The 24,334-nt window shown below is 43.2% G+C and overlaps 1 protein-coding gene across 3 annotated transcripts in view; it reads left to right on the top strand.

Annotated features, from left to right (window-relative positions):
• The window catches only part of FBXL20 (F-box and leucine rich repeat protein 20), a 154,704-nt gene that overhangs the window by 82,217 nt on the left and 48,153 nt on the right, over positions 1 to 24,334 (top strand). For all 3 annotated transcript variants that reach the window (XM_025363658.1, XM_025363657.1, XM_025363660.1), the window contains exon 3: positions 22,342 to 22,396. In XM_025363658.1, coding sequence (XP_025219443.1) covers positions 22,342 to 22,396 — 55 coding nt within the window. The remainder of the gene's footprint in view (positions 1 to 22,341; positions 22,397 to 24,334) is intronic.

Below are 24,334 nucleotides of genomic sequence, written 5' to 3'. Positions count from 1 at the left end.
GGTGGTGTCTGAGAAGCCAGGAGAAGAGATTCTTAATAAGTAGGGAATGGTCAGTGTGTCCTGAATGTTTTTTTTTTTTTTTTTTTGAGATGGAGTCTCGCTCTGTGGCCCAGGCTAGAGTGCAGCGACCGCATCTCAGCTCACTGCAAGCTCCGCCTCCCGGGTTTACGCCATTCTCCTGCCTCAGCCTCCCGAGTAGCTGGGATTACAGGCGCCTGCCACCTCGCCCGGCTAGTTTTTTGTATTTTTTAGTAGAGACGGGGTTTCACCGGGTTAGCCAGGATGGTCTCGATCTCCTGACCTCGTGATCCGCCTGTCTCGGCCTCCCAAAGTGCTGGGATTACAGGCTTGAGCCACCGCGCCCGGCCAGTGTGTCCTGAATTTTAAAGGGATGAGGCGTATTAAAAACTGAGAAAGGCCTTTGAATAGTAAGGCCTTGACAAGTGAGTCTGTAGTATTCTTCAAGGTACAATTGCCATTGAGTAGAGACAGAAATTAGATTGTAAAGTAAGAAGAAAGGTGATGAGAGAAAACCCCCTTCTTAACTGTCCCCACCCATCTTGATCTCATTGTTTCATTACTTTCAATAGCACCTATATTTTCAGGTCACACATTATATTGGTTAATAAGCTGCCTCGTGTCTCCTCTTCGACAAGAATATATGCTTCTGAAAAGCAGATATTTTATATTGTTACTGAATTTCCTCTGTAACACAGTACTGGATATAATTAAGAACTTTAGGGATAAGTAATGACTTGCCTTTTTCTGGACAGCTGTAAATTAATGAGGTTAAGGCTGGGCGCAGTGGCTCACGCCTGTAATCCCAGCACCTTGGGAGGCCGAGGCGGGCGAATCACCTGAGGTCAGGAGATCGAGACCATCCTGGCTAACACCGTGAAACCCCATCTCTACTAAAAACACAAAAAGTTAGCTGGGCATGGTGATGGGTGCCTGCAGTCCCAGCTACTTGGGAGGCTGAGGCAGGAGAATGGCGTGAATCTGGGAGGCGGAGCTTGCAGTGAGCCAACGATTGCTCCGCTGCACTCCAACCTGGGTGACAGAGCGAGACTCCGCCTCAAAAATAAATAAATAAAATAAATAAATAAAACAGTTGGCCGGGCGCAGTGGCTCATGCCCGTAATCCCAGCACTTTGGGAGGCTGAGGCAGGCGGATCACAAGGTCAGGAGATCCAGACCATCCAGGCCAACACGGTGAAACCCTGTCTCCGCTAAAAATACAAAAAATTAGCGGGGCTCGGTAGCGGGCGCCTGTAGTCCCAGCTAATCGGGAGGCTGAGGCAGGAGAATGGCGTGAATCCGGGAGGCGGAGCTTGCGGTGAGCCGAGATCACACCAGTGCACTTCAGCATGGGCGACAGAGCGAGACTCTGTCTCAGAAAAAAAAAAAAAAAGGTTAACTTTTGAGTTTTGTTGGTTGTTTTATTTCCTATGTGGGTTGAGGAAGTAGTTTCATTATTTTACTCATTATAGATATGTGTTCCTATCAAAACATGCTTCACCTGTCTGAAAGAGGATTCTTGCAACCCCCAGTAGTTAACACAGAGTACTTGAGCATCTGGACAAGGTAAACGGGAGTATTCTACTCATGAGAATTTATAATCAACTGCTCAATATAATGATCCACTTAACTCTTATACACTTCTCAATCTTAATATTTAGTCAAATTAAAAATTTTTTAAATTAAAAATATCTTTATAGGCCGGGCGCGGTGGCTCAAGCCTGTAATCCCAGCACTTTGGGAGGCCCAGACGGGCGGATCACGAGGAGATCGAGACCATTCTGGCTAACACAGTGAAACCCCATCTCTACTAAAAAAAAAAACAAAACAAAAAAACAAAACAAAAAAAAACTAGCCGGGCGAGGTGGCGGACGCCTGTAGTCCCAGCTACTTAGGAGGCTGAGGCAGGAGAATGGCGTAAACCCGGGAGGCGGAGCTTGCAGTGAGCTGAGATCCGGCCACTGCACTCCAGCCTGGGCGACAGAGCGAAACTCCGTCTCAACAAAAAAAACAAAACAAACAAAAAAAATGTCTTTATATTCACAGGTATCAGGCTACATACATTTAAATACTCAGTTTATGTACTCAGATGTTCTGGAGAAACAGCAGCTTTTTGTAAACTTTTTGGAAGTTTAATATATTGATGCATTTGTCATTACCTAAAGAATTTATTTAATTGTAAAACAGCTCACTTCCACCTAAAGAATTTATTTAATTGTAAAACAGCTCACTTCATATAGTTTTACATTTGAATATTTTAGTCTGTTAATCTCAAAGTATTTTAAAAATAATTATTTCCCCACAAAACACATATGCACACATGAAACAATTGAAATTAAGCATGGGGCATGGAATTTTTTTTTTTGGTAGAGATAGTGTCTCACTATGTTTTCCAGGCTGATCACGAACTTCTACCCTCAAGTGATCATGCTCAGCCTAGGCGTTTGGTCTTGTAATCAGTCTTGTATCCAGACATTATTATTATTAAATCAAGAATTAATTCAAGTTCAAATGAAATGTCTACTGCTGGTTCTAACTGGTACAGATTTGAGTATTTATCATAGAATTACCAATTAATACTGATTTTTTAGGAATATGGTAACTGATTTCCTTGTATTAAATTAAAACATTGAATCAGGTAGTTTCAGTCATACTATGCTTACTTCAGGAAATGACTATAGCCTGATGTGTTTTTGTTTTTTTGGTTTTTTTTTTTTGAGACAGAATTTCACTCTCGTTGCCCAGGCTGGAGTGCAATGGCCTAGTCTTGGCTCACCGCAACCTCCACCTCCTGGGTTCAAGCAATTCTCCTGCCTCAGCCTCCCAAATAGCTGGGATTACAGGGGCCTGCCACCATGCCCAGCTAATTTTTGTATTTTTTTAGTATAGGGATGAGGTTTCACCATGTTGGCCAGGCTGGTCTCAAACTCCTGACCTCAGCTGATCCACCCACCTTGGCCTTCCAGAGTGTTGGGATTACAGGCATGAGTCACCGTGCCTGGCCCTAGACTGATGGTTTTTGGTTTTTTTGTTTTTTGTTTTTTTTTGTTTTTTGAGACAGATTCTAGCTCTGTCGCTAGGCTGGAGTGCAATGGTGCGATCTTGGCTCACTGCAACCTCCGACTCCCGGGTTCAAGCGATTCTCCTGCCTCAGTCTCCCAACTAGCTGGGATTACAGGCGCCTGCCACCATGCCTGGCTAAGTTTTGTATTTTTAGTAGAGATGAGGTTTTACTGTGTTGGCCAGGCTGGTCTCAAACTCCTGACCTCGTGATCCGCCCATCTTGGCCTCCCAAAGTGCTGGAATTACAAGCGTGAGCCACCATGCCTGGCCAACTGATTAGTTTTTATACAGCATGTCGACTGTGGACTTCAAAAATATACTGGGAGTATTCTTAAGTTTTCACTTATATTCACTGTATATTTTGGAGGCAGAATTGTTTTATAGGCAATCAAGAACTTAGCAAATACATACTAGTTTCAGAGTAAAAAACACAAAAAAAGAACTTAGCAAATACAATCATAAAAATATGAAATAAAAAATTTTGTTAAAACTATATGTTGTTTTCCGAGTTACATGTGGCTATTAGTCTCTTTTTGTTGTAGAGTATTCATACTGGGCCGAGCACGGCTTGTAGTCACAGCATTCTGGGAGACCAAGACCAGTGGATCACTGGGAGTTTGAGACCAGCCTGGCCAACATGGTGAAACCCCATCTCTACAACAAATACAAAAACTAGCCAGATATGGTTGTATTTACCTATAGTCCCAGCTCCTTGGGAGGCTGAGGCAGGAGAATCGCTTGAGCCTGGGAGACAGAGGTTGCAGTGAGCCAAGATCTTGCCACTGCATTCCAGTCTGGGCAACAGGAGTAAAACTCTTATCTCAAAAAAAAAAAAAAAATTCATACAGGGCACTATCAGAAATCAGTCTAAGCTTTAATATTCCAATCTGTATAATGAGTTATATTCAAAAGCCTCTTATGCTGATAGTTATGTGTGAAATATTTAGAGTCAGAAGTTGGTAAACCATGCTGTGAGGTCGTATATACCACTTACCTTTTATGCTTCTGTTACTGTCTTCAGGAAGGAGGGAATGGATGAAGGCAGACAGACAAATATGATCAAATATAGATCTACCTCCAAAAATTAAAGGGTTTTTAAAATTTTAAAGTAGCTATAAACATATATTTTTGATTATTTTTACTTGATACCAAAAGAAAATTTTGCTTTAAGCATTGAGTTTTAACAAGGCAAGTATAGATAGTTGATCTACCAAATTTTGCACAGAATTCTTCAAGAGGCAGACAATATTTGATAAGAAATTATTTGCATATTTATTATGTCAACAAAGCAAGTTACAAAACTAGTTTGTATAAGAAACAAAACCTGTGTGTATGTGTATGTATGTTTTTTGTAGGGACACAAAATCTAGGGGAAGATAAATAAGCAACAGTGACTGTCTCAAGGACAAAAAGGACTTTTTCCAGTGCGTGTATTACCATCTATATGTTTTTCAATTAGAATCAACCCGTCAAAGTAAGTGTAATACACAATATTAGACTTAATAAAAGGATTGGCTGGGCACAGTGGCTCATGCCTGTAATCCTAGCACTTTGGGAAACTGGCGTGGGAGGATCGCTTGAGGCCAGGAGTTCGAGACCAGCCTGGGCAACATAGCAAGACCCGGTCTCTATTTAAAAGAATAATAGGCCGGGCTCGGTGGCTCGAGCCTGTAATCCCAGCACTTTGGGAGGCCGAGACGGGCAGATCACGAGGTCAGGAGATCAAGACCATCCTGGCTAACCCAGTGAAACCCCGTCTCTACTAAAAAATACAAAAAACTAGCCGGGCGAAGTGGCGGGCGCCTGTAGTCCCAGCTACTCGGGAGGCTGAGGCAGGAGAATGGCGTGAACCCGGGAGGCGGAGCTTGCAGTGAGCCGAGATCTCGCCACTGCACTCCAGCCTGGGCCACAGAGTGAGACTCCGTCTAAAAAAAAAAAAAAGAATAATAATAATGAAAAGATTTACATCCCTGCTGTTCGGTTTTTTTTGTTTTTTTGTTTTTGTTTTTCTGGCCTCCAGTACCTCCTCCCAGTTCTGCCCTCTGCTATACTTTTCTTTTTTTTCTTTTTTTTTGGATATGGAGTCTTGCTGTGTTGCCCAGGCTGGATGCTCTCAGCTCACTGCCACCTCCGCCTCCTGGATTCAAGCAGTTCTCCTGCCTCAGCCTCCCGACTAGTTTGGATTACAGGCACCTACCACCACACCCAGCTAATTTTTGTATTTTTAGTAGAGATGGGGTTTCACCAAGTTGGCAAGGCTGGTCTCAAACTCCTGACCTTGTGATCCGCCTACCTTGTCCTCCCAAAGTGTTAGGATTACAGGTGTGAGCCACTGTGCCCAGCCCTGCTATCCTTTTTAAATCTCTCCTCATTGGGCTTTAGTGGACAGTTTGTAAGGTAATCTTAGAATGTAGAATTGCTATTATCTGAAATTTGAAAAACTATCCTTAAACATTAATAATTCTCTGAGAGACAGAATTCTCTCTCTTCCTTTTTTTTTTTTCCCCCCGAGATGGAGTCTTGCTCTGTTGCCAGGCTGGAGTGCAGTGATGCAATCTCAGCTCACTGCAACCTCCTACTCCCTGGTTCAAGCAACTCTCCTGCCTCAGCCTTCTGAGTAGCTGGGATTACTACAGGCACACTCCACCATGCCTAGCTAATTTTTGTATTTTTAGTAGAGACGGGGTTTCATCATGTTGGCCAGGCTGGTCTCGATCTCCTGACCACGTGATTTACCCACCTCGGCCTCCCAAAGTGCTGAGATTACAGACGTGAGCCACCAACGCCCAGCCCAGAATTCTTTTTAATATTGTATTGTAATAAAATTTGTGCTGATTCTTAAGTTGAAAATAACAAAGACTTCTCAGTATTTTAATAAGGAGATTTCTGGCCGGGCGCGGTGGCTCAAGCCTGTAATCCCAGCACTTTGGGAGGCCGAGACGGGTGGATCACGAGGTCAGGAAATCGAGACCATCCTGGCTAACATGGTGAAACCCCGTCTCTACTAAAAAATAACAAAAAACTAGCCAGGCGATGTGGCGGACGCCTGTATGTAGTCCCAGCTACTCGAGAGGCTGAGGCAGGAGAATGGCGTGAACCCGGGAGGCGGAGCTTGCAGTGAGCTGAGATCCGGCCACTGCACTCCAGCCTGGGCCACAGAGCAAGACTCCGTCTCAAAAAAAAAAAAAAAAAAAAAAAAGGAGATTTCTGCCTACATTTTGCTATGAGCTTCTTTTTTAGGGAGTTTCTGGGTTTATTTAAGAACTCAGAGGAAGTTGCTTAGATCTATTTCAGCATTATGCTACAGAAAGTTTTTGGTTTATTTTGTTTGTTTTTTTGACATGGAGTTTGGCTCTTTTTGCCCAGGCTGAAGTACAGTGGCGCGATCGCGGCTCACTGTAACCTCCGCCTCCCTGGTTCAAGCGATTCTCTTGTCTCAGCCTCCCAAGTAGCTGGAATTACAGTCGTGCACCACCACGCCTGGCTAATGTATTTTTAGTAGAGACAGGGTTTCTCCATGTTGGTCAGGCTGGTGTCAAACTCCCCACCTTGGGTGATCTGCGCGCCTCAGCCTCCCAGAGTGCTGGGATTACAGGTGTGAGCCACTGTGCCCAGCCTGTTTTGTTTTTTTAATTGTGGTAAAACGTTCATAACAAAATTTAGTGGCACAGAACACTTTTAAGGTTAAGGGCTTTCCAAGGACTTGGCTTAATGTGGAATTCTGATAGTCTTAGACTATTGTTGAGGATTCTTACCACATCCTATCAAAGATGCAGACCAGCTTCTCGTGTTCTTTAGGCATACTCCAAAAACTCAACCTGCCTTCCTTCTTATCCACTAAAATCTACTCTTTCTCATGGAATTCTTAACTCCAACGAACATAAAAGTAGACAGCATGGTATAATGAAACTCCTGTTACTCCACTTCAATTAATTGTCAACATTTTGCCAATAAAGCTATCATAGGAATTTTTTAATATATGGCGTGAGGGCAGGGATTTTACTTTCTTCAAATATGAGATTTCTTAACATCATTTACTAAATAATTCATTCTTTTGCTACTAATTTGAAAAGTCAACTCTCCTATGTATTAAATTCCTACATGTATTTGGGGCCTTTCTGGATACTTCTGTTTTGTTCCATCAATTTTTTTGTTTCTTTATAATTACCATATTGTTTGGAATTCAGTAATTTTTGTACATTTTAATAAGCACCTCGGCAGGGCACAGTGGATCACGCATGTAATCCCAGCACTTTGGCAGGCCAAGACGGGCAGATCACGAGGTCAGAAGTTCAAGACCAGCCTGGCTAACATGGTGAAACCCTGTCTCTATTAAAAATATAAAAATTAGTCAGGTGTGGTGGCACATGCCTGTAATCCCAGCTGCTCAGGAGGCTGAGGCAGGAGAATCGCTTGAACCCCAGAAGCAGAGGTTGCAGTGAGCCAAAATAGCACTACTGCACTCCAGCCTAGGTGACAGAGTGAGACATTGTTTCGGGGGCTGGGGGGAAGCACCTCCTCTTCATCTTTTTTAATAAGTTCTTGGTGATTTTCACACATTTTTCATCCATATCAACTTCAGAATCAATTTTTTTCATTAAGCAAAAAAGAGACCTGTTTGGATTGAATTCATATATTGGACATTTAATCAGGAAATTATATTGGGAAGTATTGGTATCTTCTAAGGTACTAAATTATGCTATCCAAGAACATCTTATGTTTTATTAATTATTCTCATCTTCATTTTCTTTTAAATGAGATGGAGTCTCGCTCTGTCTCCTGGGTTGGAGCGCCATGGTGCGATCTCTGCTCACTGCAACCTCTGCCTCCCAGATTCAAGTGCTTCTCATTCCTCAGCCTCCTGAGTAGCTGGGATTACAGGCGCCCACCACTATGCCCGGCTAATTTTTTGCATTTTTAGTAGAGACGGGCTTTTGCCATGTTGGCCAGGCTGGTCTCGAACTCCTGACCTCAGGTGATCCACCCTGAGGAGCACTCCACCTCCCAAAGTGCTTGGATTACAGGCGTGAGCCACCATGCCCAGCCGTCCCATACTTCTTAAACTTCAGTCTATTAATTTACATCAGTCCGAATTTATGGCTTCCCTTTTTTATTTAGTAAATTATAATTCATTACTCTTGTTTGTTTTCATATTCAGGTTGTCCCAGATTTGGCCAATGGGAGCCCCTTCAAGCTGGTTACCATGACTTTTTGACGTGTCCCCATCATTCTTTGAGCACTCACTTGCTTTCTATCACAAGGTGTTCCAGGCTCCTCTTACATTTTCTCTGCCCTGTTTCTCCAAGGAGCCCTGATTCCTTCTACTAGAAAGAAATGTTTAGAAGCCAGTATCTGGGAGTTAAATACCATTGACATTGGGGGGTTACTGCTCCAGGCCCCCTTGGTAGGCAGAGCTCGGGGGGGAGAAAAAATATATATGTGTATTTGTGTGTGTGTGTATATATGTATGTACATGAACACATGTGCATATATGTACACAATTTACATTTATGTTTATATCTGTATATATTGAGAACTATGTTTCTGTTAATATACTGATATTTCCAATTCCAATCCAACACTGCGTAATTTAGTCTAGTTTTCTCCCTTTCCAGATTCACAACTCCCTTTGTAACAGAAACCTAGCTTCTGTTATGGTTAATGTTTTTTTGTTTTTAGAGATAGGATCTTGCTCTGTTGCCCGGGCTACACTGCAATGGCATGATTACAGCTCCCTGTAACCTTGAACTCCAGGGTTCAAGTGATCCACCTTGGCCTTCCCAAAAGCTGGGATTACAGGAATGAGCCACCTTGCCCATCTTTGTTATGGTTAATGTATTTTATTACTCAGTTCCCCTGATTTTAACCAATTTCACTCTACAGTTGTGCGCGCGCTCTCTTTCTCTCTCAAAGATGCCCTCTTCACTTCACTGGGTTCGGGCACTTCATGCCTGCCACCCTCCTCCTGTTGCACTGACAAAGTCCTGCTTGGGTTCTAAAACCCACACTAGGTTTGTCCTCTGTGTGGATGCCCTTCTCACCTTACTTTGTCTCTGATACTCTACCCAAGGCTGCCCATTCACCCTGCTTGTGTCCCAGTATCTCCTGCTAGGTCACCCTTCTCAAGGGTCCTCTCCTCACTCTGCTTGGACTCTGACGTATTTTTCAAGCTTCTGCCCCCAACCTCTAACCTGGCATTGACACCTACCTTGCTGTGCCCCTCCTAATGGCTTTAGGACTGACTCTTTTCAACAAGGGAAGGGAAGAGGAAGAAAACATGTACCTATATAGTATATGTTTTAAAGACATGTACTGTATATATACATTATTTAAACTTTGCCCATTAATCTTCTTCCCTCCTGAGGTAGTTTGTGAAAACCTTATTGTAGTTTGTGAAAGCCTACTGCTTTCATTAAGCACATGAAAAGATGCTCAACATCATTAGCCATCAGGGAAATGCCAAGAATAACAACCACTTTGCATTCCCTAGGATGGCTGTAATCAAAAAGTATTGTCAAGGATGTGGAGGCCGAGGCAGGTGGATCAACTGAGGTCAGGAGTTCAAGACCAGCCTGGCCAACAAGGTGAAACCCTGTCTCTAGTGAAAATACAAAAATTAAGCTGGGCGCAGTAGCCCACCCCTGTAATCCCAGGACTTTGGGAGGTTGAGGTGGGCAGATCACCTGAGGTCAGGAGTTCAAGACCATCCTGGCCAACATAGTGAAACCCTGTCTCTACTAAAAATACACAGATTAGCCAGGTGTGGTAGTGTACACCTGTAATCCCAGCTACTTGGGAGCCTGAGGGAGGCAGGAGAATCGTTGGAAACAGGGAGGTAGAGGTTGCAGTGAGCTGAGATCGTGCCACTGCACTCCAGCCTGGGCAACAGAGTGAGACTCCATCTCAAAAAAAAAAAAAAGGATATGGAGAAATTAAAACCCTCACAAATTGCTAGTGAAACTGTACACTACAGTGTACACTGGTACAGCCACTGTGGAAAACAGCTTGGCAGTTTCTAAAATCTCTAAACATAGAAGTACCACATAATTGGCTGGGCATGGTGGCTCACACCTGTAATCCTAGCACTTTGGGAGGCCGAGGCGGGTGCATCACTAGAGGTCGGGAGTTCCAGATCAGCCTGGCTAACATGGTGAAACCCTGTCTCTACTAATTATACAAAATTAGCTGGGTGTGGTGCCTCGCGTCTGTAATCCCAGGTACTCGGGAAGCTGAGGCAGGAGAACCACTTGAATCTGGGAGGCGGAGGTTGCAGTGAACCAGGATGGTGCCACTACACTCCAGCCTGGATGACAGAGTGAGACTCGGTCTCCCAAAAAAGAAAAAAAAAAAAAGCAATGAAATACCACATAACCTAGCTATATCCAAGAGAACTGAAAATATATTCACACAAAAACTTGGAATGCTTATAGCAGCATTATTTGTAATAGCCAAAAAGTCAAAACAACCCAATTGTCCATTAACTGGAGAATGGATACAGTAGAATATTATTCAGCCACAAAAAGGAATGAAGTATGAATATATGCAACAACATGGATATATTCTTTAAAATGTGCTAAGTGAAAGCCAACACAAAAGTCTTCATTACAGTGTTATTCCATTTATATGAAATGTGTGGAATAGGCAAATCCATAGAGAAAGAATGTTGATTAGTGGTTGCCAGGGGCTTGGGTGAGGGAGGGATAGAGAGCGACTGCTAATGGGTACAGGGAATCTTTTGAGATTGTTGAAATGTTCTGGAATTACATAGTAGTGATGGTTGCACAACACTGTGAATATACTAAAAAAAATCAATTATGCACTTTAAAGTGTGTATTTTAAAAGGTAAATTTTGGGCTGGGCACCGTGGCTCATGCCTGTAATCCCAGCACTTTGGGAGGCCAAGGCAGGCGGATCACCTGAGGTCAGGAGTTGGAGAAACCCCATCTCTACTAGAAATACAAAACTAGCCGGGTGTGGTGGCCCACGCCTATAATCCCAGCTACTCAGGAAGCTGAGACAGGAGAATCACTTGAACCCGGGAGGCGGAGGTTGCTGTGAGCCGAGATTGTGCCATTGCACTCCAGCCTGGGCAACAAGAGCAAAACTCAGTCTCAAAAAATAAATAAATAAAAATAAATAAATGTTTGTTATGAAGGAAAAAAATAATTGCTGTAGTAGCTAAAACCCTGGCAGCCTACCCCACCAATTATTTTATTTTGGTTTCTAAAGATAATTATCTCGGCTGGGCGAGGTGGCTCACACCTATAATCCCAGCACTTTGGGAGGCCAAAGCGGGCAGATCACTTGAGGTGAGGAGTTTGAGACTAGCCTGGCCAACATGGCAAAACCCTGTCTGTACTAAAAATTCAAAAATTAGCTAGCATGGTGGCAGATGCCTGTAATTCCAGCTATTTGGGAGGCTGAGGCAAGAGAATCACGTGAATCAGGGAGGTGGAGGTTGTGGTGAGCTGAGATCCTGCCATTGCACCCCAGCCTGGGCAACAGAGCGAGACTGCATCTCAGAAAAAATACAAAAAAAAAAAAAAAAAAAAAAAAAAGGCCAGGCGTCGTGGCTCACGCTTGTAATCCCAATACTTTGAGAGGCCAAGGCAGGTGGATCACGAGGTCAGGAGTTTGCAACCATCCTGACCAACATGCCCGTCTCTACTAAAAATAATAAAATTAGCCAGGCATTGTGGCGTGTGCCTGTAATTCTAGCTACTCAGGAGGCTGAGAAAGGAGAATTGCTTGAATCCGGGAGAGGGACGTTGCAGTGAGCCGAGTCGCGCCACTGCAGTCCAGCCTGGGCAACAGGATGCGCCTCTGTCTCCAAAAAAAAAAAAAAAAAAAAAAAGGTGACTGTCTTCATTATCAATTACATAGAATAAATAGAATTTAGGCCAGGCGTGGTAGCTCATGCCTGTAATCCCAGCACTTTGGGAGGCCGAAGCGGGCAGATCACCAGGTCAGGAGATTGAGACCATCCTGGCTAACATGGTGAAACCCCGTCTCTACTAAAAAATACAAAAAAAAAATTAACCACGTGTGGTGGCGGGCGCCTGTAGTCACAGCAACTCAGGAGGCTGAGGCAGGAGAATGACGTGAACCCGGGAGGCGGAGCTTGCAGTGAGCCTAGCTCCTACCACTGCACTCCAGCCCTGGCAACAGAGTGAGACTCCGTCTCAAAAAAAAAAAAAAAAAAAAACATACAATTTAAAGGGTGCTAAATAATAGCAAATACTTAGACATACTAGATGTGGAGTGGTAGAAGGGATTTAAGTGCTGAAGCTTATATCCATCTTATTAGGGAGCCAGATTAGAACTGGAAAGACCAAAAAGTAGTAAGAACTACTTTTTTTTTTTTTGAGATGGAGTCTAGGTCTGTTGCCTAGGCTGGAGTGCAGTGGCAAAATCTCAGCTCACTGCAACCTCTGTCTCCTGGGTTCCAGTGATTCTCCTGCCTCAGCCTCCTGATAGCTGCGATTACAGGCGCCTGCCACCACACCCAGCTAATTTTCGTATGTTTTGTAGAGATGGGTTTCACTGTGTTGGCCAGGCTGGTCTCAAACTCCTGACCTGATGATCCGCCTGCCTCGGTCTTCCAAAGTGCTGGGATTACAGGTGTAAGCCACCACACCCGGTCAGTTCTTACTACTTTAATAGAGGAACACAGTGATTATATTTGTCTTCTCCTTTTAATTTTTTTTTTTTTGTTTTTTTTTTGAGACGGAGTCTCGCTCTGTTGCCCAGGCTGGAGTGCGGTGGCGCGATCTCGGTTCACTGCAAGCTCCGCCTCCCGGGTTCACGCCATTCTCCTGCCTCAGCCTCCCGAGTAGCTGGGACTACAGGCGCCCGCCACCACGCCCGGCTAGTTTTTTTCTATTTTTAGTAGAGACGGGGTTTCACCGTGGTCTCGATCTCCTGACCTTGTGATCCGCCCGCCTCGGCCTCCCAAAGTGCTGGGATTACAGGCGTGAGCCACCGCGCCCGGCCTCCTTTTAATTTTTTAAATGTTCTAAAACATTCAAATCCAGGTGAAAAGCTAACTCAATGGCAGCTTAATACTTAGAACCCCTTCAGGACATGCTAAAAACAGAATTAGGATTGTTGAGATGTGTGTTTAATAGTATCTCCTAGGTCTGCCCACATCTGACTACCTACCTGATGTTTCACGTCTGTCCGTTGTGCTTTATTTCATAGAGAACAGGTTACTAAAGTCTAATTAGGATCATTGTTTGTAAAGCCTCTCACCTATGACTCCTGGCACCCCTATATAATATTTTTAAAAATTGCTCAGAAGTTAGTGATGTTTTGGCAAACCTAAGAAACTTAGATTATGAAACTCCTCATAAAAGTACAGTTTAGTGAATGACAGGAAAAAGCAGCATTTCGTCAATGCAATGTTTTTGTTACATTAGATATATTTTTTGTTTTGGAAATTGAGTTACCTAGATTGGAAGTATATATGTTGATTTGGGAGTGGAGTTGGATAATCAATATTGAAGAAGATAGAAAATTTGTTAAGGAGAAGCATCAGAGTGGTAGCAAGTTTGTCTCAAGGGAAGAAGAAAGGCATACCACCTTTCCTGGTTATTTGATACTCTCTCCCTTACCTGCCACTTAGAAACTGAAAAGGGGGAAAAAAAAAAAAAGAGCCTTAATAGAGAATCTAGGTAAGACTTGGAAACAAAGAGATGAAAAATAAGAAAAAATCAGAAATGGTTAAAAGGACAGTAAAGTGTAATGAAAGAAGGGAAAATAAATAATATGACCGGTAAGGAGAAGATAAAATATTGCAGCAGCTAAATTTAAAAGCTGAAGGTTTTGTTACTGAGCAAAAGAGGCTTAGTGCTTGATGCACTCAAAACTAGTACTGTGACACAGGGGGGTTTGTTTTTTGTTTGTTTTTTAGAAACGGGCTTACTCTGTCATCCAGGCTAGAGTGCAGTGGCATAATCAAAGCTCACTGCAACCTCATACTCCTGGGTTCAAATGATCCTCCCACCTTGGCCTCTGGAGTAGCTGGGGCTACATATACATGCACGCCACCATGCACAGCTAATTTTTTGTGTTTTGTTTTTTCTTTAATTTTTGAGAGGGAGTCTTGCTCTGTTGCACAGGCTGGAGTGCAGTGGCGTGATCTCAGTTCACTGCAACCTCTGCCCTCTGGGTTCAAGCAATTCTCCTGCCTCAGCCTCCCAAGTAACTAAGATTACAGGCATGTGCCACCACGCTTGGCTAATTTTTATATTTTAGTAGAGACTGGGTTTCACCATGTTGATTGGGCGCATCTTGAACTCCTGACCTCAAGTGATCCATCCACCTTGGCCTCCCAAAGTGATGGGATTACAGGCTTGAGCCACCACTCCTGGCCTAATTTTTGTGTTTTTTGTAGAGGCAGGATCTCACCATGTTGCCCAGGCTGGTCTCAACCTCCAGGGCTCAAGTAATCCTCCTTGCCTTAGCCTCCCAAAGTGCTGGGGGTTATAGACATGAGCCACTGTGCCTAGCCAACACTGAGTTTTTGAGTAAAGGAAATATTTTTATTGCAAGTCGACTAACATGTAGACAGGAGTCCAGCTCAAATCTGGTGCCCTGTGCTGGCTTTAATGCACTAATTTTATTAGAAAAGGTTTAGGGGATGAATTCTTAGATCAGCGGGTAACTGGCAGAAGGAAAGGGGAGGTCTGGAAAGTCTTCAGGCATGCATGGCTGTCTCTTCATGCTACCTCATGGATTGCATGTGCAAATTCAGGGGGAATTACTATGAAACGTAATGGAAATTCCAGCTGTGACATCAGCAAACTGGTTCTATGCAGACTTCAGTTGGGCACATTGGTTCCAGCTGATGTCATCCAGTTTTGTGATCTTACAAGCAGAAGGAGTTTCAGCAAATTGTTTCTTTTCTTTTCTTTTCTTTTCTTTCTTTTTTTTTTTTTTATTTGGAGACAGGGTCTCATTCCATCACTGGAGTGCAGTGGGGCGATCTCAGCTCACTGCAACCTCTGTTTCCTTGATTCAAACAATCCTCCCAGCCTCAGCCTCCCGAGTAGCCGAGGCTGCAGGCACACGCCACCACACCCAGGTAGTTTGTATTTTCTGTAGAGACACGGTTTTGCCCTGTTGCCCAGGCTGATCTTGAACTCATGGGCTCAATCTCAATCTGTCTGCTCTCTTCAGCCTCCCAAAATGCTGGGATTACAGGTATGAGGCACCATGCCTGGCCTAAAGTGTGTTTGTTTGTTTGTTTGTTTGTTTGTTTGTTTGTTTGAGATGGAGTCTCGCTCTGTCACCCAGGCTGGAGTGCAGCGGCGTGATCTCGGCTCACTGCAACCTACTACACCTCGAAGGTTCAAGTAATTCTCCTGTGCAAGTAGCTGGGATTACAGGCATCCACCACCACGCCTGGCTAATTTTTGTATTTTAGTAGAGACGGGATTTCGCCATATTGACCAGGCTGGTCTTGGACTCCTGACCTCAGGTGATCCACCTGCCTTGGCCTCCCAAAGTGCTAGGATTACAGGTGTGAGCCACCGCACCCACCCTGGTTTTTTTCCTTATCTGCTATCCCACAAACTAAAAATTTATATTACTCACTGATGTCTTTAATTCTTTGGGGCACTATTTCAGTCCCCCCTTTTCTATTTACATTCTTCATTCATGAGGGATTGGGGTGACAACCACTATAGCTAATTCTTGCTGACTAGGGGCACATGTCTGAGTCTGAGGAATGACTTTTTTTTATATTTAATTGTAAACATTCATGAATCCCAGGTTGTGGCCAGACAAGTGCATTCAGGGATACAAGACAAGGTTGGGTGCCATTGCTCACCCTGTAATCATGGCACTTTTGGAGGCTGAGGTGGGAGGATTGTTTAAGGCCAAGAGTTCATGACCACCCTGGGCAACACAGCAAGACACCATCTACAAAAGACTTAAAAATTAGACATGTTTGGTGGCATACACTGGTAGTCCTAGCTCTTCAGGAGGCTGAGGCAAGAGTGCCACTGCACTCCAGCCTGGGTGTCAGAGTGAGATCCTGTCTCTTAAAAAAATTAAGGCCAGGCTCAGTGGCTCACACCTGTAATCCTAGCTCCTCAGGAGGCTGAGGCAAGAGTGCCACTGCACTCCAGCCTGGGCGACAGTGTGAGATCTTGTCTCTTAAAAAAATAAATAAGACCGGGCTCAGTGGCTCACACTTGTAATCCTAGCACTTTGGGAAGCAAGGCTGGTGAATCACCTGAAGTCAAGAGTTTGAGACCAGCCTGGCCAACATGGAAACCTCGTGTCTACTAAAAATTAGCTGGGCGTGGTGGCGTGCGCCTGTAAATCCCAGCTACTTGGGAGACTGAGGCAGGAGAATCACATGAACCCAGGAAGCTGAGGTTACAGTGAGCTGAGATTGCACCATTGCACTCCAGCCTGGGCAATAGAACAAAAACTCCGTCTCTAAATAATTAATTAATTAATTAAAATAAAAATAATAGCAGGTACAGACCTTGACAAGAAGGAAGAGAAATCTCTACATGTATAGAAGTATAAGTCCTAGTTTAAGTAGTCCTTCAAAAATAGATCTTATTCCTGATGGGATCTATGAAAACAAGCTTTTAAATATATATATCCAGGTTTGTTAGAGGACACTGTTAGACGTAATTCAGAACTCAGTCTGAATTACAGACAATAACTCAAAAACAGTGGTCGGGGTTGGAATATGATACAAGGTATATTATAGTTTTCTTTTGAAGCATATTATTTTTCTCTTTAGTCCCCTATTTCTATCAAAGACAAATTGTAGTAATCAATTTGTGTGCAAAGTAACTTTTAGTCTTATTGTATGTGGCCTGATTATTTGCATAAAGTGCAACGAGAATAGTGATTGGCCATATAGACCCTTTTATTTAAAAAATGGCTTTGCTGGAACTTTTTAATAAGGAATCCTAGACTTTTAAAAGCCTCAAGGCTATGCCTATAATACTTGTATGAATGGGTATATTCCTCTCTACCTTTTAAAAAAAATTTATTATATTAAATTTTTAAAAAATGTTTTATATCCCACCCTTCCAATAGAAACCTATCTTTTTTTTTTTTTTTTTTTCTTTTTTTAAGAGACAGAGTCTGTTGCCCAGGCTTTTTCTTTTTTTAAGAGACAGAGTCTGTTGCCCAGGCCAAAGCATAGTGGGGTGATCACAGTTCCCTGCAACCATTAACTCCTGAGCTCAAGTGATCCTCCTGTCTTAGTCCCCTGGATAGCTAGGACTACAGGCATGCACCACAATCCTCAGCTAAATTTTTTCATTTTTACAGAGTCGGGGTCTCACTGTGTTGCCCATACTGGCCTCAAACTCCTGGCCGTGGGCCAGGTGTGGTGACACACGCCTGTAATGCCCGCACTTTGGTGAGACCAGCCTGGGCAACATTGCAAAACCCTGTCTTTACAAAAAAGAAAAAAAAAAAAAAGATCAAACTTTTGACCTCAAGTGATCCTCCTGCCTTGGCCTCCCAGAGTGCTAGGATTATATATAGGCATGAGCCACATGCCTGGCCTAGGCTTTCCCTAAACTTAGAATACAGTTGAAATCATTTATTATGTCCACAAAGCCTTTTAACTTTTTTTTTTTTTAAATGGTGTCTTACTCTGTCACTCAGGTTGGAGTACAGTGGAGCAGTCTCAGCCCACTGCAACTTCTGCCTTCCAGGTTCTAACGATTCTCCTGCCTCAGCCTCCCAAGTAGCTAGGATTACAGGCACACACCACCATGCCTGGCTAATTTTTGTATTATTAGTAGAGATGGAGTTTCACCATGTTGGCCAGGCTAGTCTTAGACTCCTGACCTCAGGTGATCCACCCACCTTGGCCTCCCAAAGTGCTGGGGATTACAAGTGTGAGCCACCGTGCCCAGTCTTTTTTTTTTTTTAAATCATATTTTGACCCTTGACTAACAACTTTGCTCAATATCCTCATCTATAAGATGGGAATGCTAATAGTACCGATCTTATAGAATTGTTTTTTTGTTTGTTTGTTTGTTTGTTTGTTTGTTTTTTTTGAGACGGAGTCTTGCTCTGTCGCCCAGGCTGGAGTGCAGTGGCCGGATCTCAGCTCACTGCAAGCTCTGCCTCCCGGGTTCACGCCAGTCTCCTGCCTCAGCCTCCCAAGTAGCTGGGACTACAGGCGCCGCCACCACGCCCGGCTAGTTTTTTGTATTTTTTTAGTAGAGATGGGGTTTCACCGTGTTAGCCAGGATGGTCTCGATCTCCTGACCTCGTGATCCGCCCGTCTCGGCCTCCCAAAGTGCTGGGATTACAGGCTTGAGCCACCGTGCCCGGCCTAGAATTGTTTTTTAAGGAGTCATTGGATTAGTATGTAAATTTACGCACTTAGAATGACGCCTGGTACATAATTAAGAACTCAGTATAGGGTTGTGCTGCTGCTGCAGTCCAACTTCACTGTCTCTTCTGATCTTCAAACAGGCCTTTGTCATACACCCACTATTTCGTCTACTGGAATGCTCTTTTCCCCAGATCTTGGCAATCTGTTTTCCTTTGATCATTTAGATTCTAAATCAAATACCTACTCCTAGGGGAGGCTTTCCTTGATCACTCTTCTATTTCATTACTCAGCTTTGTTATAGTACTCATCGCTAATTGAAATTTTCACATATATTTTACTTATTTTATATCTACCTCCAGCCCCTATGCCATGAGCTACTTAACAGTAGGGACTTAAGTGCCTGTAGGTGGCAGGTGGTAAAAATGTTTTTCGAATGAAACTCAACAACCTCCAAATCAGAATGCTTTTCTTTCATTTCAGGCAAGCTGAAAAATTATAACCACAGTTTCAGAGATTGCTCATCATTTTAACTAGATGTTTCCCCCCTTTCTATCCATGTATCTGGTTCTCCTTAGAGAAGGCAGATTCTCTAGACATTATTCACTATAATTGTTCTCTGGGCTTTTATTCAGGGGTTTTCCTGTCCCTTGCTGGTGTCTTGCTGAGATTGCAGGATATAGATCAGTTATATTTGCTTTCCATGTTGCTCCTTGCTTAACCCTCCCAGCTTATTTAACTTATTATCTGTTTTAAATAGTCCCTTACATGGGCCTCTATAATTGGAGAGAAATCAAAATATCAGAAATCTGTTAGAGGAAGTAAATGTGTAAGAAAACATAAGGAAAGATTCTTGAAACCAGTTCAGTTGCTATTAATAGTTTTTCTGACATCATGCAAATATTTCAATCACCAAAAGCACTTTCTGCTTCAAAACTGAAAATATTTAAAAATAGTGTGATACTGGCATAAAGCAGACAAAGACCAGTGGAATAGAATAGAGAGTTCAGAAATAAACCTTCACATATATGGTCAAATGATTTTTGACAAAGATGCCAGGACCATTCAGTGGGGAAAAGTATAGTCTTTTCAATAAATGGTCTTGCAAAGACCTGTGTCTGAGAACTAAAATTATAAAATCTTTGGAAGAAAGCAGAACAACTTCATGACATTGAGTTTAGCAGTGATTTATTGGATTTGACACCAAAAGTTGAGGAAATGAAAGAAAAAATAGATAAAGTGGATAACATCAAAATTTAAAACTTTTGTTTTAAAGCTGGGTGTGTTGGTGAGGTGCCTGTAATCCCAGCTGCTCTGGAGGCTGAGGCAGGCAAATCATGTGAACGCAGGAGGCTGAGGTTGCAGTGAGCCGAGATTGTGCCACTGCACTCCAGCCTGGGCGACAGAGCGAAACTCCATCTTAAAAAAAAGAAATAAGAACTCACTCTGTCACCCAGGCTGGAGTGCAGTGCTATGATTGTAGCTTACTGCAGCCTCAAACTGAACACAATAGATCCTCCTGCATCAGTTTCCCAACTAGCTGGAACTACAGGCATATACCAGCATGCCTGGCTACTTTGTTTTTTGAGACAGAGTCTCACTCTTGTCTCCCAGGCTGGAGTACAAGGGCATGATCTCAGCTCACTGCAACCTCCATGTCCCAGGTTCAAGTGAATCTTCTGTCTCAGCCTCCTGAGTAGCTGGGATTACAGACGCTCCCACCACCACGCGTGGCTAATTTTGTATTTTTAGTAGAGACGGAGTTTCACCATGTTGGTCAGGCTGGTCTTGAACTCCTGACCTCAGATGACTCACCCACCTCAGCCTCCCAAAGTGCTGGGATTACAGCTGTGAGCCACTGTTCCCAGCTTAATTTTTAAAATTTTTGTAGAGACAGAGTCTCACTGTATTTTCCAGGCTGGTCTCAAACTCTTGGCTTCAAGTTATCCTCCTGCCCTTGCATCCCAAAATGGTGGAATTACAGGCTTTAGCCATCATGCCTAGCCAAAGCTATGTTTTTTATTTTCTTTTTTAAAACAGGGAGCCTCACTGTGTTGCCCAGGCTGGTCTTGAACTCCTGGCCTCTAGCAGTTTTCCAAAGAGGTGGGATTATAGGCATGAGCCACCTTGCCTGATCTCCCATTCACTTTTATTTCCAGGATTCCCTGGCCTATTTTCACAGGTAGCTTATGGTGTGGTTTATCAGGCTTTAAGCAAATTAACTTACTGGTCTACTTCAAAATAAGTATTTATTTACCTTCTATAAGACTGAGAAAAATTCTAGACAGTAAATATTTTCTAACATTGCTGTGTTAAAAGAGTTTTGTAATTTATTAAATTAGAATGAAATATGTAGAGATCTTTTTTTAATTTATATTTTATTTTGTTTCTGGGTTTTTTTTTTTCCTAGACATTTAACATTTTTCATTGCTGCTTTTTAGGCTTCATTAAATTATCTTTTTTCCTTCATGACTGTAAAATACTTTATTAAGATCCCTCCCATCAGGGGCTGGGTGTGGTGGCTCTCGCCTGTAATCCCAGCACTTTGGGAGGCTGAGATAGGGCGGATCACCTGACATCAGGAGTTTGAGACCAGCCTGCCCAACATGGTGAAGCCCCATCTCTACTAAAAATACAAAAATTAGCCGGGCGTGGTGGCAGGCACCTGTAATCCCAGCTAGTTGGTAGGCTGAGGCACGACAATCACTTGAACCGAGATCATGCCACTGCACTCCAGCCTGGACAACCAGGTGAGACTCTGTCTCAAAAAAAAAAAAACAAAACAAAACAAAAAAGAACAACAACAAAAATTAGCTGAGCATGGTGGCATGCGCCTGTACTCTCAGCTATTTGGGAGGCGAGGTGGGAGAATCACCTGAGCCTGGGGGATTGAGGCTGGAGTGAATGATGACTGCACCACTGCATTCCAGCCTGGGCGACAGGAGTGAGACCTTGTTTCAAATAAAAAAATCCTGCCCATCCAAGCATGGTAGCTCATACATACAATCCTAGCACTTTGGTAGTCTGAGGCAGGAGGATTGCTTGAGCTCAGGAGTTCAAAACCAGTCTGCGCAACATAGGGAGACCCTCATCTCTACAAAAAAATTTTAAAAATTACCTAGACTTGGTGGCATGTGCCTCTTGTTCCAGCTACTTGGGAGGCTGAGGTGGGAGGATTGCTTGGGCCCAGGTCAAGGCTGCAGTGAGCTGTGATTGTGCCACTGCATTCCAGCCTGCGTGACAGAGTGAAGCCCTGTCTCAAAACAAGACAAAACAAAAGAAAGATCCTTCCCCTAGCTTCTTTCTTTTGATAATTTTAGGTGGGAAGTTTTTTTTTTTTTTTTTTGTATTTTAAAAAAACCAGCTAGAAATTATTTATTATCCTTTGGTGTAGGTAACTGAACTTGGTCAGCATCTGTATGTACATTATCAAGTAAAACATTTTTTCCCGCTGTGTTTTATATGGGCAGTATTATCTTCACAGATTGCTCAAGCATTTTGTGTGTGTGTTCTAAAGAACTGCCTTTGTGTTTGTGTGTGTATATACATGTAGTCAGTTATTTCTGTGCTAAAATCAAGAGCAACTACTTTATGATACTGGCCGGATGCAGTAGTTCATACCTGTAATCCTTGCAATTTGGGAGGCTGATTGCTTGAGCCCAAGAGTTCGAGACCAACCTGGGCAACATGGTGAAACCCCGTCTCTACAAAAATTTAAAAATTAGCCAGGTATGGTGGCAGGCGCCTGTAGTCCTAGCTACTCAGGAGCCTGACGTGGGAAGATCACCTGACCCCAGGAAGTCGAGGCTGGAGTGAGCAGTGGTTATGCCACTGCTCTCCAGCCTGGCTGACAGAGTGAGACCCTGTCTCAAAATAAATAAAGGTCAACTACTTTATCATACAATAAAAGTTGTCTTTCTCTCTTTTCTTTTTAGGATATTTTCTTTTCTAGATGTTGTTACCCTGTGCCGCTGTGCTCAGGTCTCCAGGGTAAGTATGGTTGACATAGTTACACGGGGACCCCTTCTTCGTACTGATAATAACAGTGTCTTTCATAGTCCACCTATTTAGGTGTTACTTGTATGTTTTCATGTTTTAAAGGATATTATTTCACCAATGACATACGCAAGCCCATGTAAATTTATGATGGGATTCTACTATATATACTATCTCTGACTTTTTGTATCTCTTATTTGCATAATATAAACAGGAAACATTTTCGATGAAAAAGCAATAAACATGCATATTGAAAGTTTAGACTTGACTCAAAATTGTGATGAAATCTTGTTTTATTATGTTTCCCGAGTTCATTATTTATTTATTTATTTTTTACACAAGGACGGTTTTTTTGTTTTTTTGTTTTTTTTGAGGTGGAGTCTCTCTCTGTCACTTATCCTGGAGTGCAGTGGTGCAGTCTTGGCTCACTGCAAGCTCCACCTCCCAGGTTCACGCCATTCTCCTGCCTCAGCCTTCCATGCAGCTGGGACTACAGGCGCCCACCACCACACCCGGCTAATTTTTTGTATTTTTAGTAGAGACAGGGTTTCACCGTGTTAGCCAGGATGGTCTCGATCTCCTGACGTCGTGATCTGCCCACCTCAGCCTCCCAAAGTGCTGGGATTACAGGTGTGAGCCACAGCGCCTGGCCTATACAAGGACAATTTTAATCCTGCATTTTCCTATAGTAACATCCACTGCTGGCTGTCTATGGATTGAAACTGCATTTGCTAAGAACGGTGAACATGAAGAAACTTTACATGAAGTCGCATGTTGATAGGCACACAGACATCTTCCAGCACCAACAGAATACATACGTAACACATACCAGATAGTCTCGATGGATAAATTTGCTTCACCAGTAATTCTGTTTAGTAAGATTCAGTTAATGCAGAATCGGAGCTTGGAGTGAGCCGAGATTGTGCCACTGCACTCCAGCCTGGGCAACAGAGCGAGACTCTGTCTCAAAAAAAATAATAAAATACAAAGTTTCAGAGAAATGATAGTATCTTTTCTAAGTCCCAAATCACTGTATCACAGTTGTAAGTCCTACCAGGTGATAGGATATAGATAGCAAAGAAGTACTGAACTAAGGCCGGGCCTGGTGGCTTACACCTATAATCCCTTCACTTTGAGGGGCCAAGATGGGAGGATTGCTTGAGGCCAGGAGTTCAAGACTAGCCTGGGCAACATAGGGAGCCCTATATCTACAGAAAATTTTAAAAATTAAGACTGGGTGCAGTGGCTCACGCCTGTAATACCAGCACTTTGGGAGGCTGAGGCGGGCGGATCACGAGGTCGGGAGATCAAGACCATCCTGCCTAACACAGTGAAACCCCATCTCTACTAAAAATACAAAAAATTAGCCAGGCTGGAGGCGCGTGCCTATAGTCCCAGCTACTTGGGAGGCTGAGACAGGAGAATGATGTGAACCCAGGAGGCGGAGCTTGCAGTGAGCCAAGATTGCACCACTGCACTCCAGCCTGGGCGACAGAGTGAGACTCCGTCTCAAAAAAAAAAAAAAGCCAGGTGTGGTGATGCATGCCTGTGGTTGCAGCTACTTGCGAGGCTGAGGTGAGAGGATTGCTTGAGTTGGGGAGGTCAAGGCTGCAAGTGACCCATGATTGAGCCACTACACTCCATCCCAGGTGACCGAGTGATAACCTGTCTCAAGAAATACATATATTTATCTCTATATATACTCTATATATAGAAAAAGAGTGAGAATAGAGCAGTATTCAGAGTACTGTCCCCTTTGATGTTTGGTTTTACCTTCATATTTTTCCAGATAGAAGGATATTTTTTTTAAGGATCATATTTTTAAGGATACAAGAAAGACTTGCTTTTCATCAACCGAACTTTTGTCTCATTTTGGTATTAGAAACTAGAATTTTCCAGTTAGAAAACACCTTGCGGCATGATACTTATCAC

The sequence above is a fragment of the Theropithecus gelada genome, chromosome 16 (genome assembly GCF_003255815.1).
Source record: "Theropithecus gelada isolate Dixy chromosome 16, Tgel_1.0, whole genome shotgun sequence".
NCBI lineage: Eukaryota > Metazoa > Chordata > Mammalia > Primates > Cercopithecidae > Theropithecus > Theropithecus gelada.
The sequence above is the reverse complement of the archived record's forward strand: the minus strand, read 5'-3'. Positions and strand labels throughout refer to the sequence as shown.